Source organism: Pollicipes pollicipes, unplaced genomic scaffold (assembly GCF_011947565.3).
Source record: "Pollicipes pollicipes isolate AB1234 unplaced genomic scaffold, Ppol_2.1 Scaffold_4002;HRSCAF=4701_pilon_pilon_pilon, whole genome shotgun sequence".
NCBI lineage: Eukaryota > Metazoa > Arthropoda > Thecostraca > Pollicipedomorpha > Pollicipedidae > Pollicipes > Pollicipes pollicipes.
This window is the reverse complement of record NW_023596420.1, coordinates 26,173,790-26,188,845: the sequence shown is the minus strand read 5'-3', so window position 1 is coordinate 26,188,845 and position 15,056 is coordinate 26,173,790. Positions and strand designations below refer to the sequence as shown.

At 49.7% G+C, this 15,056-nt stretch overlaps 1 protein-coding gene across 1 annotated transcript in view; it reads left to right on the top strand.

Annotated features, from left to right (window-relative positions):
* The first annotated feature begins 8,617 nt into the window (after window positions 1–8,617).
* Window positions 8,618–15,056, top strand: part of LOC119094291 (homeobox protein MSX-1) — a 57,357-nt gene continuing 50,918 nt past the window's right edge. The window contains exons 1-2 of the mRNA XM_037217364.1: window positions 8,618–8,700; window positions 8,878–8,996. Of these exons, the coding sequence (XP_037073259.1) occupies window positions 8,618–8,700; window positions 8,878–8,996 (202 nt within the window). The remainder of the gene's footprint in view (window positions 8,701–8,877; window positions 8,997–15,056) is intronic.

Below are 15,056 nucleotides of genomic sequence, written 5' to 3'. Positions count from 1 at the left end.
ACCAAGTTTTCTCGGCATTCTCTATCCCTTTATATTCATCGAAAATAAGATACTAACATCGGTAATCGATACATATCATCGATTGAATCTAAAGCCAGCCGATGGATATACATATATATATATATATATATATATATATATATATATATATATATATATATATATATGTCTCGGAGATGCAATGTGGGGGGGGGGCATTTCCATTTCTTTAGAGTTCTGCCGGACAACATATGGAGGAACATGCAATTATATCCATATATATTACACACCTTCGATGCATGTGTTCACCGCACCAATCCACACATAAGAGGTGCACGAGCCTCCTGGCCTCTGGGTCGTTCCCGTCAAGACCCATCTGGGGGACTCCGTACTGGGTCACACCACACTGAGGCCGCACTGGAGAAAGGAGGCAGTACTTCGTCAGTCCCAATGCGGCCCCAGTATGATGTGACAGCCCGTGGTCTGGGCATGGGCTGTCCAAAGCAAGGTCGACGCCAGAGCGGGTCGTGCCTGAGCGGTGTCAAAGGAAATCACCCAAACAGATGTCAAAATTTGTGGCGATTGTTGATAAGCTCAAAGAAGAAACTACCAAAGCATCGTCGTTCATGAAAACAAACGGACTAAATTCTAGGTCGATATGCGTCATCTAGATTTGAAACATTTCAGTCGCAGTCACGTTGAGTCACAAGTCATATACACAGCAGTCATGTTGAATGACATATGGCGCGACTTGAAAATGGCAGCATTCGTTTTTCATTCAATGCAACTACTCGGACGAGCACAAACTCAGAGCCATGCTCGTTTAACGCATAACTGCATGCAGGCATCCCATCAGGACATTAGTAGTAGTATTTCATTATTTTTGAAATATCTACACATTTACGAGATGTCACTTAACATTTCGTATTTTACCACTTAGTCTCGCATTTTTGCATTTCAGGCGTTACAGTTGAGATACGTTTGCGTGCTTGCGTTTATGTGTGTGTGTGTGCATGTGCATGCTCGAGTGCATGGGCATGCGTGCGTGCGTGTGCGTGCGTGATGTGCGTGCATGCGTGCATACGTGTGTGCATGTTGACAATGTTTAAGAGTGAAGGGGCTCATGTTCACAGGTAGCGGACTTGGACAGGGCACAAAAACACATGAGATGTGGCAGAGCTGTATATAAATGAGTCGAGACGCTTAGATGGAGTGTCTCACCTTTGTGGCATTTTTTAAAACATGCCCTGGTGAACCCTCAGGACCCTTTGGTCTATAATAGCAGTGGGTAGTGCTACTGCACCACCATCAGGATATAGTCCGGATATAAAGTTTGGCTATTTTTTGGTCCACGCTGTCAACGCTTTGTAACAGCATTACACTCCTCGTGGCAGATCCAGAGTGTTGTTAAAGTCCGCAACAACTGCGGTTGTCGCGACCGCTGTTGTCATGATGACGACCAAATCCGCTGAGAGCCGTTGCCAGTCGTTACGGGTTAGGAGAACCACTTTGAGCTGTTTTCATCCGCACATCGCGCGCGTGCAAGCTCAAAAGTAGCGCCTGTACTAGCATAAATGACGTCAGTACGAATCAACGTTTGCGATTGGCAAAGCGAGTGGCGAGGGCCAGTTGCCGAGGAGCGCATTGGTTGAAGTTTGATACATTGCGTCATCATAGACCATGTGATACACCGTTTCCCAAATTCAAAGTGCTCTTCGAAAACAGCCACTGTGGTAAACGCCAAGTCAAGTCAAAACTTTTCGTTGTCTGCGGGATAATAGCCTAATGCCTGCATATTTTCAGCAAAGTGCTTCAAACTTTCATAGCATTTCATACCAAAGCAGTTTGGCAAATAAGTGTGTTGCAAGCATCGCAGAACACGCGCGTTGAATATGAAAAGCGAGACAATTTGAGGATATCACTCAAAGTGGTGAGCACGGAGTCCAATGAGATTTCTCCCGCAGAAGCGCCTACTTCAAACAGAAATTCTGAGTTATTCATAGGGATTTCGAGAAAACTGGTATTGCCGATATGTGTGTCATTGGGGCTTTACGACGCACTCAGCTGTTGAGGCTATATGGCGTCGCCTGCCTCTCACCCTGACAGGAAGGGCGGGCACCACGGGGAATCGAACCCCGTATCTCTGGTTTCCCAGACGCGCGGTGGTTAACGCAGACGCGCTAACGCAGGCGCGCTAACCACTACACTACCAGCACCCCGGTATTGTCGATAAAAGCGTCTGATCAAACAAAACGTGAAAGTACAAAACGGCATACGCCCTGAAAGCAAGGGTCAGCAACCGAACAACCAACCGATCAACCGATCAGCAACCAACCGATCAGCAACCAACCAGGGCCAATCAGTGTTCGATAGCCTGTCATTGTTGCTGGGGGGGGAAGGGGGGGCGGGGGGCAAGACGTAAGGCTATGTCGCCGGTCGATTATGGCTATCGCGGCCCCTGGTTGGCTCGGTGCGCTGCGCTGCCCCAATGGTGTTTCTGCTCGGCCCGGTGTCACCACTCAGCAGACTGATATGTTCGAAATAGCGGCATAGTTAAACTTAATAAGAGAAACCAGGCGTAGATTCGTCACATCCGAGGGCCTGATGGGAGAGAGAGAGCTGAGGTCCGGCGTGCTGGCCATTGCGCACAAGTGCACGTGCCATGGCACATCATTGAGATTAAAATACCTAAACATAAAGGGGCTGTTACGGGTGTCCATAACCAAACGTAACGTTGGAAGCTTATGAATAACCGTTTTGCAAAATGGTAGCAATTGCAATAAGCAAATCAGTACCAGGGCGTGCCAAGGAGGCTTGTTACCACCAATGCAATACACATTGTGATTTGATGATAGCTCGTATTGTATTTCAGCAACGCTGCGAGCCATCGCTGAGAACGTGGAATATCTTCACCTCACTCGTAAAATGTTGGGATACAGTAGGTGGCTTGTCACCTCGTAAAGGATATTGCTGACGATGCCCTGAAAACTGCAATGTGTGCGGTGTTCTTTAAAAAAAACGCCATATGAAAACAAGGTCACTACCAGCTTGAAATCGCACATCACAGATAGAATTATGTGACAGCACTCATGTGCGGATGGCAGCATGACATCTTGATATTAGTGACGTCTTAAACGCAGACTGGTACAGACCCAAGAGCCAATGCGGTAATTAAAATGTCGATGCTGCGCAAACTATGCATTGTACCATTAGCCATATAGCGGATTGCGCGAGAGAGTGAAACATTTGACAAATGGCATAACCTATTCGCCGGGGGCGTAATGTGGCACCTCAAAGTGTGCAAAAACGTGCGCATCCTCGAATTTGCCCCAATTTGTCCTCCCAAGGCTGAGATCTGGAGCACCAACTGAACAGGAAACCACAACCTTGGCCCTCGCATTTACCAGAATGACACTTTGGGCTCTGAATGACCTGGATCGTGCCGAGTTGCTCGTACCTTCCGCAGATTCTGCGGGATTCTGACGGCAGACTGAGAGCGTGGGTCACGAGTTCTGCCAACCCTAATATTTAACTAAGGCAGGGCTGGGAAGCGGCGCGTGCTATTGTCTGCACCCTGCCTGTTTCACAGGATATGTCAATGGTGTGGATATTGTGATGATGAAGCCTGGAATAGTATTGTGTCACGTTGTTTTTACCATGTCCAAGCGCCTTTGCTGGTCTTGTGAACCACGGCCATTCTGAACAGGGTTAACAAGGAAACATTTAAGCTTCGTTACGCATGTATGTTCCGTTTTACCTTATTAAAGCAGTGCGTGCGGGCTAGACGCTGACGGAACCATTTTTGTAACTTTTTACTCATACATTTGTTACAACTTTTTTCCACCATGCAGTCTGGAAATGTGCGACCGCAAACTGTGCACAAATAATATAGCAGTAAATATATATAATCCATTCCCAAACAAAGGTAGGCTTTGCCTGAGTTAGATACCTGTCATGGCCTCATCGTGCGTCGGAATTTTCATACGCGCCGTCGAAAATGCAGGGTGCTTTGAACACCTCACATCCCGCGGGGCCCAAGCGCTGCCAAGAAATAAGTGGCGTGTCGCGGCCGAAGGTCAGCTTTTTCAAGGAATATTGCAACTGATAGAGATGCCAGACAGTTCAATGCGGATGCATTAAAGCAAACGCCCGCGGCTCACTTTTAGGACGAGGAAGGGAACCGGTATGCGCACACTGAATGGTCTGGGCGCAGCCAGCCAAGCTGGTATCACATTGTCACATCAGATTTACGCGCTTTGTTTGTCACGAAATATGGACATGGCTATCGGATGCCTGTAAGCGTCAAGTTGGCCAATTTTATTTGGTAGACACCATTAATCTTGCAATAAATGTTCGTAAATGAACGTACGCATCATCATTAGTTTGTCGCAGGATCTAGGAAAGAAGCATGCTGACGCCAGTAGTACATGGATGAATGGAGCCCTATTTAAGCTTTTGCATGCAGCTGGCAAACTGTATAAAATCCGCCTCCCGTCCGAGAATTGGTCAAGGTGGTCTGGAGTTTTGCAATATAACGCCGTGCAGCTCTCCTGAGCCAGAAACGTCAGTGTTCTTTGGTGGTTCTCCACTGCAATCGCTACTTAAAGCTATTATAAAAATGCATCACCCTAATATCACTTTGTTGTTATTGGCCCGCAATACCGTGTTGTTAATTTTGCCTTAATATGCACGCACGACATCGAAGGCAAAATGCGCCAGTCCCGCTCCAAATTTAGGTTATTTTATCCATCCGAAGTGTGTTATGAGGAATCTGATACGACGCGTGCTGAAAACCGAGGCCAAGTACATAATAATATTTAAAACAGAAAACGCCCTCCAACATGTCCACAGCGATCCAGCTGCTTTCTCCGGCTGCAAACGTGCATTTTGCTTGAATTGCACGGTAGCTGAACTAATTTGTTGTCGTTAAGCATGTGCGCTCGTTACAGTCGGTTGGGTTATTTCGGTCTGGATCAGCGAACGGCGATGGTTTGTCGTGAGAGAAAGTTCGTGAGATACAGTGATAAGCCCATTTGATGATTACCTTGTCCTTCGCGTCTAGAGTTCCCCCTCTCCCGTTTTCTACCGTTCCATCCGCTAACCCTTTGGTGTGAAGCGGTGTGTGACATTTGCTATTATCCGAACGGCCAGTTCGGCGGCGCGCCGTGGCGGAATTAATGGCCCGGTCGGCGTCCGGGTAACGTCTTTTTACAGCAGAAGTGGCAGACGCGGATGGGGTTTCATGTGGGCCAGCCGGCAGCGGGGCCACGCCGCCCGCGTGACGCCCTCCCAAAATGGGATGTGTCTTTAATCTCGAACGCAGTCTTGGGAAGAAGGCTTAAACATCATTATTCTGTGAAGTGGCTGAGTTACCGCCATGACTTTCGCTGCGAGTTGTATTAATTCTGGGTTACGTTATATTTGTGTTACCTTTTTAGGTCTACTAGGGGGCAACCGCACATTTAGCGTTGATGGCGTCCAATGTGTGTCGTTTACACCTGGGAACAACGGAGTTGGCAACAAGTGGCAGCGACAGAAATGACTCATTGCTCCGTAAGGTACTGGGCTCCGGCCCCCAGCGGCCGTCGAGGCGGTGGCGCCATCACAGGCACGCTCAAACATCTCACTGACGTGTTTTTTTTTTTAATGGCAACCATCACTGAAACGTCCGCAGTGTCGACACAATCACGTGACATCTCCATATATGGCCGTTTCGAGCGCCTGTCCTCCTCTTCGGTACCGACCGGTGATATGTTGGTCATCGGCCATCTTTTTATCAGAAACTTGACCAGGCTCTCGAGAGATCTCCAGATAGCTGTTAGATAATCCTTGGTAAAAACAACTTGTCGGGAAGTCTCCGCTCCCACCACCCCAGAAGAGGAATTCCAATCCGATGGAAAATGTTCGCCTACATCTTTACCCCAACGAGCAGCGCTTCGCGATCGCACGGCCCGCATTATATGGGTCGGCTGTGTTGGCCATGGGCCAACTGGTTTTTAGATACGAGTCCCACAAGCACAGATTTTAAGACGTGAACTGACTTGCCTACCGCACGTGGTTCAGCGACCGATTCTGCGGCAGCCGAGCAGCACGTGCGACGTACTAACGGGCGTGGGTATGCGCCAACCAGGTATGCGCTATAGTTCCTATGTATACTAAATGCACGCTTTTATCATCGGTGCAACCTGTGGCATTTGCGAAACATCCTTAACAAATCAGGGTAGCTCGAACAGTTCACATGCATATTTATTCATTCTGTTTGGCTACTGGGTGACTGGGCTGAGCCCGTTCCTGGTGCTGCCTCCCGGACCAGGACCGCTACGGGACGCGCCTGTTGGCAGAGTGGCCCACCTCAATACCGCCGCTCCTCAGACCCCCTGGCCTTTCGTAGCTCTACTGCAAGTCCGACGGAATTTTTGACCTACGTCATCAACTTTAATTATTAAAACAACTTTGCACGGACAGGGTTTCGGGAACCGGTAACATAACTTTTAGTAACGTAGCGAGCTGGAATATTCCCAACCAAGATCGTATGTTCTCGTACATGCAGTATCTTACGTTTGTAGGACTTTGCAGCTTGTAGCTAGGTTACGTAAGGGAAATCATGACGATTCACCAAGTTTTATGGTATAACCTCACACGTCACAAAAATCACAGACGGCTAGCGGGGTGTCTGAAGGACTCACCTGCTGTGAACACAAGCAGGGCTAGTGCGGTGGGGGCGATCCGGTTGTGTCGTGACTGACGTGGCTGTAGCGCAGTGGCCGGTCCGGCTGTGTCGTCACTCACATGACTGCAGTGCGGTGGCCGGTCCGGCTGTGTCGTGACTAACGTGGCTGCAGTGCAGTGGCCTGTCCGGCTGTGTCGTGACTGACATGACTGCAGTGCAGTGGCCGGTCCGGCTGCGTCGTGACTAACATGACTGCAGTGCTGTGGGCCGGTCCGGCTGTGTCGTGACTAACGTGGCTGCAGTGCAGTGGCCTGTCCGGCTGTGTCGTGACTAACATGACTGCAGTGCAGTGGGCCGGTCCGGCTGTGTCGTGACTAACATGACTGCAGTGCTGTGGGCCGGTCCGGCTGTGTCGTGACTAACGTGGCTGCAGTGCAGTGGCCTGTCCGGCTGTGTCGTGACTGACATTGCTGCAGTGCAGTGGCCGGTCCGGCTGTGTCGTGACTAACATGACTGCAGTGCAGTGGGCCGGTCCGGCTGTGTCGTGACTAACATGACTGCAGTGCTGTGGGCCGGTCCGGCTGTGTCGTCACTAACATGACTGTAGTGCAGTGGCCGGTCCGGCTGTATCGCGACTAACATGGCTGCAGTACAGTGGGGCCGGTCCAGCTGTGTCGTGACTAACGTGACTGCAGTGCAGTGGCCGGTCCGGCCGTGTCGTGACTAATACGTCGGGTTTTGGCCGGCCTCGTGTCTGCCACTGCCATTGCCACAGCCACTGGCCGACGCGTTTGTTTCGAGATAAATCCTGGTGAATTTGGCCCATTTGAGTTGTTGAAGTTCCTCCTCAAGAGGACTTGGCCACTGTCAGCTGCGCCTTGGCCCATGACTTTGGACGACACGCTATAAACCGCGTAATGCCAAGTGACTAACACAGGCCGGAACAAATTTGTTGCCCTGTTCGAACAAATTGGATGGTAATGCAGCGTCCATTTAGTGAGGGCGTCTCCCAACACATAGAGGATGTGGGCGCTGGGAGCAGCATCCATAAGACCAAAATTATCAAGAATTGAATGGAAGAATACACATTGTGGGATAACGATCAGGACCAAACATAGGTATGTCTTGCGATCGCAATAGATGTATGCCCGGGCAAACAAAATCTAATCCTCAAGAATGCAGAAGGTACGTGATGGCTTGGAGGCTCGATCCCTCATCTGCGCGCCATGTGCTTTCAGCGGTGCATTAATCGAACGTGGGCTGGGCTTATTTCATGCGTCGGAAGTTAGCGCTTCGATCTCGTGCAGGCCGGCTCTGGCCGGCCAAATCCCATGCGGATGTGTGTTATTTGTGTCACGCTCTCCGAACGCTCGTCATTTGCCGTGCCTGTGTCGTGCGACACACAATCCCCGTCTTAATTAAGCCCCGGAGCGCGTGTCACTCTGTCCGTTTTCTTGTTAGCGGCCGCTGAGCGGCGCTCAGCTAAAGGTCTGGCTTGTTACCCACAACAGAGCACTCCTTTCCTTCCGCGCTTCGCTGGCACAGCTAATTTTGCCACTAATTGACACGGGATACAGTCCCGTGCCGCGCTTTATGAAACATTATCGGCGCGAAAAACAAATCCGCCGGCAGCTCCACCGGCAACGGGTTTGTCCTTTTGGCGCTGAGCCGCTTGTCGGCACGCGAAAACAGAAAAAGCCGCATTAGGCCCGCGCGGTCGGCGCCATTTCGGGTCCTTTCGCGCGGCCGCCGAAAACAAAGCTCGTGGGCAGATTAGCGGTGCGGCCGAGACCGCCGATCTCCAGCGAACGCTCATTCGGCCAAACATTATTTGTTTAGCCAATTAGGTGGGCGACCGGTGAGTGGGGCGACGGCTGTCGGGCACGGCTCATTAGAGGTGGTATGGTGGCGGCGCGCGCGGCGGTGCTGGCGGCTGGCCATACGACAGGCGACCGCCGCCCCGACAGCATGCAGCGTCCAGCCGCCTCCGAGCCGGCCGCGCCGCTCAGTTACCTGGACGTGCTACGCTACCACGAGCTCTGCCAGTCGCTGTACGGGCCGGAGCCGGCGGCGGCGCCGTGGCTAGCGGCGCCGGGCCGGGCTTGGGTCGAGCCGGGTCAGGCGGGGGTCGGAACGCCGCCGGCGGTCGGTCGGACCGCGCCGGCGGACGGAGACTGCGGCCGCCGTCCGCCAGCACACGAGGCCAGCACCGGCCGCGCCCGGCTCAGCGACTTCAGCATCGAGCACATCCTGGCCGACGGGCGCGGCCGGCAGCAGAGCGAGCCCGGCAGCCAGCAGCAGTACAACTGGCTCAGCTGCACCCGCTACAAGCCACCCAAGCTGTCGCGTGAGTAGCTCAAGCGCGCCGGCCGACACAGCGCGGCGGCGCGCACCGCTTACACACAAGACTACTAGCTTGATGTAGCTATTGCAGTTCATGCAGCTTCAGTACGCAGCTGTAAGCGTAAGGCCTCGTGAAATACATCGCCCTGCAACAGCACATCTAATTCAGTTTGTGTGTGCGCGTGCGTGTACGTGGGTGTGCGCGTGCGTGTACGTGGGTGTGTGCGTGCGTGTCATGCCAGCAGTGGTATGTTCAGCTCGGCTCGTGGTTGGCGTGCCGTCGATCTGGAGAAATCCGCACCATCATACGCTATTATGTCTCACGTTATCTAGGTCCTCGTAAATAGTGCAAATGTCAGCTGAAATTAACACGAGTTGCCAGCAAACGAATTTATGTGTGGAATATGAGCGCTCATTTCCGTACCTCGCTTGCCGGGCGCTTCTTCGGCATGAATATTAATCGATTTGAATATGCAACTATCACCCTGACGCTCAATGCAATGGTGAGATGAAGCTATGATTTGTTCCTTAGCAAAAGAAAAGTTATTATCAGCCGCACGATTAATTGTAAATGATGGGTGCATAAAGCTAATACATTTTATGGGTAACGAAGGGAGTATCCTACCTTTGCGACATATTTCAAAAGCATACACTAGTGAAACCTCAGGATTAGTTACGTCTGGTAATAGCACTGGGTAGCGCCGCTGCAACACCGGCAAGTCAGAACAACGGTATCAACTTTAATTATCTATCGTCCAAATTACGCTGTCAACGCTTTGTAACAGCCCTAGGCTTCTTCCCTGCAGTCGCAACCACCGTCGCCATGACATCCAGTGTGCACCTCCATGTAGTGGTGCGAATAACAGAGCGTTTGTGATTGGCCCAGCGCGCAAGAGCCTGCTACTGAAAAGTAAGTCGGTTGCAGTTTAAACCAATGCCTCACATAGATCATGAGATATTTCCAAAGCCAAAGTGCGCCCCAAAAAGAGCCGCTGTGGTTAACGCTCGGGGGAGAGACAAAAGTCATAGCATAACATTTCGTTGAATTTACGAGGTAATAGCTTCATTCTCGCATATTTTGTTGCCTATACAGAGCGTTTCAAACTTCCGTAGCGTTCATTGTACAAACATTTTGACACGTAAGTGTGTTGAAAATGTTACAGAACACACACTTTGGAAAAACAGGGCCAGTGGAGCGTGTTACTTTCATGGTGGTGAGCAGGAACTCGAATGAGATTTCTCCGGCAGGTTCGGCTACTTCATATAAGAATTCTGAGCTATTCAGGAGGAATTTCGGGAAAACTGGCACTGATTAAATTGTGCACGTCTGATGTAGCAATAAGTGAGAAGTACAAAAAGGTGTGATACTTTCTTTAAAAAAAACATTGTGAGGGTTTCTCAGCGCCAATCAAATGCAAAGTAACCGTTCCCAGATTCAGATCTAGTGACGCCCATCACCCGTCAGGTGATGATGATATCATTGTTTATGGCACTAGTACTTCCTTGCTCGGAGTGAAAGGAGGCGAAGAAAGCGGGTCGACGAGGCGAGGGCCACACGAACCCCTGTCACCAGTGCCTCACCGATCCCCTTGAACAGGGTACGTGAGACGGATGGGTCCAATCTTATCTGACCTTGTCTGATCTCATCTGATCTGACCTGACCTTATCTGACCTGATCTGATCTGACCTGATCAAATCTGGTCTGATCTGATCTTATCTGATATGATCTGATCTGATCTGATCTGACCTTATCCGGTCTGATCTGACCTGATCTGATTTGACCCGGTCTGATCTGGTCTGGTCTGATCTGATCTGATCTGACCTGACCTGATCTGATCTCCGCTGGCTGTCACCTTACGTCATGTCACACGGTGCCAGTCCCTTGTAGTGTGCGCTGTGCTGTAATGCAGGTGCAAGCCCGGCACATGTCGTCTCCGTTATTCATTACATGCTGGGTGTAAGGTTGCAATGCCTTAACGTACAACAAGCTGTGATCACTGACTGCCGTGGATGGATGCACTTATATGTCCAGCACTAGCGCACTGGGTATTGGGGACCTCGACAATGCAAATGGGGAGGCAAGACGCTTTTGATTTTTTAGCGCATGCTTCCATCGGGTTAATGTCATATTTCATGCATGACTCAATTACTATTTTCGACTAAACCTAAGCCAATGGCTGCCGCTACATGGTCCCAACGAGCGTTCCGTTTCTTCGACTATCGTCGTGTGGAAGCGTGAAAGATCTTCCAGGCCGTAGGGAAAACATCGTGACTTGACTTAGCAGATTAACGACCGTGAGTCCAAATTATAGTCACATCACAACTCCATTTTGGTTGCGTCATCGATGAAGAATGGTGAATAAAGCGTACCGCATTGTGACTGCCTGGATTTGGTACTGACTTCCGTTACGCGGTAAATAGCGTCCAATTATCCTGAAATCGGGTTTGAGATATCTTGCGATTTTCAGCATCTTTGTTGAGCAACTTTCCAAGGAAACGCGTCTTGCAGAGAGCAGGACAGGTTGAACGTGTAAACGCATCCAACAACTGCCGTCCGGATAACTAAGTTGGTTAGTGGCAAGAAGGATCGCGCCGAGCATCGCGGCACATTTGACTGTGCCCCCTCCCCCTCCCCCCAATGCTGACATTGACCGGGCATTGACCCAACGGATGATCGGGGTTAGGACTCAAGCACTGCTTAGCGTGAGCTCTGATCCTGTAAACATATCTATTGAAAAGGTTCGAATTATGTTTTCAACATAAAAACCTAGCAATCCACACAATGGGCATTAATCAGAATATTTTTCACATATTATCATATATTAGATAATTCCAACATATCACGTCATTATCACTATTGCAAAATGGTATTTCTACACGAGGAAGATGGTGCTGACAAAACATCTGCATTCACTCTTGCACAACACTGTTCAACATAAACTTACGCACGACAAGAATCCTGCTGACAAAAGTGCAATCAGAATCTTAACGTGGCAAAATTTTCACAAGTACGATTACCGCGGACACAACTTGTATGCAAAGATTCTTGCACTAGCGGAAGTACTGCCATCAACATTCACATGACAAAATGTCCACAGACAGTTGCCGTTTCATAACACAGTAGTGTCACTCACAAGTTTTGATCTTAAAAACAAGTGCTCGTGGGTTGGCTTCGTTCAACGACGGGGCGTATATGTACAATGAGTGGTTGGATTATTTCGGCATCCACTCAACACCATTCATAGGATTCCCCGGCTAATCCAAACTCTGGCTGCCGGGATGCCTGAGGGGAACCGGGCGTGATGTGCTGGCTACCAGGGACGTTCATATCCTGCTCTCCAGATTTCCACCGCCGTTGGAGCATTGTTACGCATTTCAAAAATTCAAGAAACCCGTACATACTACCACTGGGAATGCTACATCCCTAATATGTAGTGAATAATGAATACTTCCAAGTGTCAATGCTGCTGCGATTTATTTGTGTTAACTGATTTTTTAGTGGCATAAAAACACACCCGGTGAAGCCAGAGAGAGTGCTGTTTCACTATAGCATTGAGTTCCTCTGAAATACTTACTGCATTTCCTGGACACTCTTATCGTGCCTGTTGCTCATCGTTCTTCACTCGATGTGTGTGGTTTCTTCGGATATTTCTCAAATAAAAGCGTTGCGACCGTTTGGGTAAAGTTGGTGTGTGGACGGAAAGATGCACATAATGACAAATAAGTGGATGGCGAATATAGTTAATGCATCAATGCACGCGGCGACGAAAATTTCGCTAAGACTCTGACCACAGTTTCGATTACGGCGTGTTGTATTCGGCACCACTTTCGAAATGTCGGCATTTCCGGCTTGCGCGGCGGCTATCCGTGCAACCGTGCGTCGCATTAACTCCCCATGCCCCATGAATAAGGGTACGTCAGGGACCGCACCTCCGACACCGCGCGATGCCGCGTCCAATTGTCCATCTAATTGTGTCAATATCTTGTCACTCCGACCCCTGATTGCCGAGACGTAGCCACGATTTCGAACGGCTGCTCGTCGGATTTGGAGAGGGTCGCGTTTTCGGGCCGCCCGCTTCAAAACCAATGGACCTTAAACGGCGCTTCCGCCACGTGCCACGTCCGAACCCGAATTGCAGCGGCTCACGCCAAATTGGCTCGAATCCCACGTGTGTCGATGTAATTCCCCGACGAGAAGGCGGGAGGGGGGGGGGGGGGGCATTTTACCACGGACGGGGCGGTTTATTGCATTGCATTGTACATAAAGACATTCCATCGTCGCTTGGCACCCATGCCACTTTGGTGATTGGGTCAGTGTCCACGCATCAAGACATGCTCAGCAAGGAAACCGATCCGAGCGTTTCTCGAGCGAACAACTCACGCAACCAAACGTGCAGAAATTTAAAAAATGGGGCAGCGATTCTAGACGACTTATCAGCCACGGACATCACTGCTACGCGGCCTCATTGCTAGGTGGTAATACTGCTGTGAACAGAGTTGCTGAGGTCAAAACGCCTGTGCACGTTTAGGCCACGTAAGCACATGGAAGTAAGCGTATTAAAACCTTTATTTTTCACTGTTAGGTCGGGCTAAGTCGTGTTGAATACATCCACAGCCCAGTACTGATATTCTGTCGTCAAGGAATTTTGTTTCGTCACATCTTGCCGAGTATACTTTTTAACCATTCCAGTCTCGTCAGGACAAATTCAGTGTCTCTGGAGCACAAAAAATCTTAAAATCCATGACACAGATCTTTATGGATCCCCAGGCATAGCACAATGACATTCATCGGGCCTCGTTTTCTTCCGCAGGACTGACAGCTGCCTGCATTCCGATGTTAATAAGTACGAATATAGGGATGCCATGAGAGCGGAGTAGTTCTGATAGTGATCTGACTTAATTTCCGCTAAAATGAATGCATAAGATTGTATTTCATTTTCGCAAGGAAACCCGCAAAATTTCTTTAGGGCTCGGTTGGTCCGCAGATTCGCTCGTAGCTGTCATGCTTACCATATCCTTATAAGGAAGCTGTCATGCTTACCATATCCCTATAGGGAATGTTCCGCATTTTCGGAGATGTTGGAGCAAACATCAGACATGGTGAAAAAAGATAACTTAAAAATTTTGGTCTAGTTTAGGTGGAGAAGACTGCTTTAGAGAACACAATTTCTCTGTTCATAAGTATGCTTAACGCCGTATTGACCTTGCACAACATTAATTGAAAGCCAGTGGACGACCATTATATCTGGAAATCGTGCTCACGACCGTCAGATATGAACGACTTGACAGTTATATTTTCTTGGCCTTGGTCACCACATGGTCGATGGAATGACGTTATGATGGCGGAATGATGCCTGACTGACCTTGAAATAGTCTCCGCATGTTCGCGGGCGTGTAGCTCAGAAACTGGAGGGGTTTAGGTTTCCAGAAGGACAGGGCCGTGAACTGCGCCGAGTGACCCAGATGGCTTTTTCAATTCAAAACTCTATACAAATGTGAAACACTTCCTTTAATGCGGCTGGGTCCCTCGTCATTTCACCAGAGTGCATTGCAATGTTTGATGAATGATGACTGGTAAGACGCCTTGGTCGGTACGAGACGAACGAGGCAAAAGCATGGAGTGGTATAGATGGTGCCAAAGGCCATACATAGGCTTTGACATCATCATCACTTAGATGATGATGTCAAAGCCTGCGGGCGCTGCATGACCGTTTGTAGACAACGTGTGCAAAACTCCAAATCATTATCATCACACGGTAACGAAGCCAGACACCTTCGGTAAACGACATCTCCAGCTCACACTTTCGCCGATCAGATGTCACACAGCGTGCATTCGTCGCGTGATATACGTTCCAAAGAAATGGGCTGCACTGAATTGTTATTGCTAGCAAGGTCACAGCTCCAGTGAATCTCACGTGAACTATGCCCAAGGGAAATTCAGTTTGAGCGTCCCGACCCATCCGCCACGCCTTCTAGACGCGAGGCACTTATCAACCGCTGATCACGCGGAGTGTGCTGCGTGAGCCCTGATCCCGCCATCCGACTGCGAATTTCCGGATCAAGA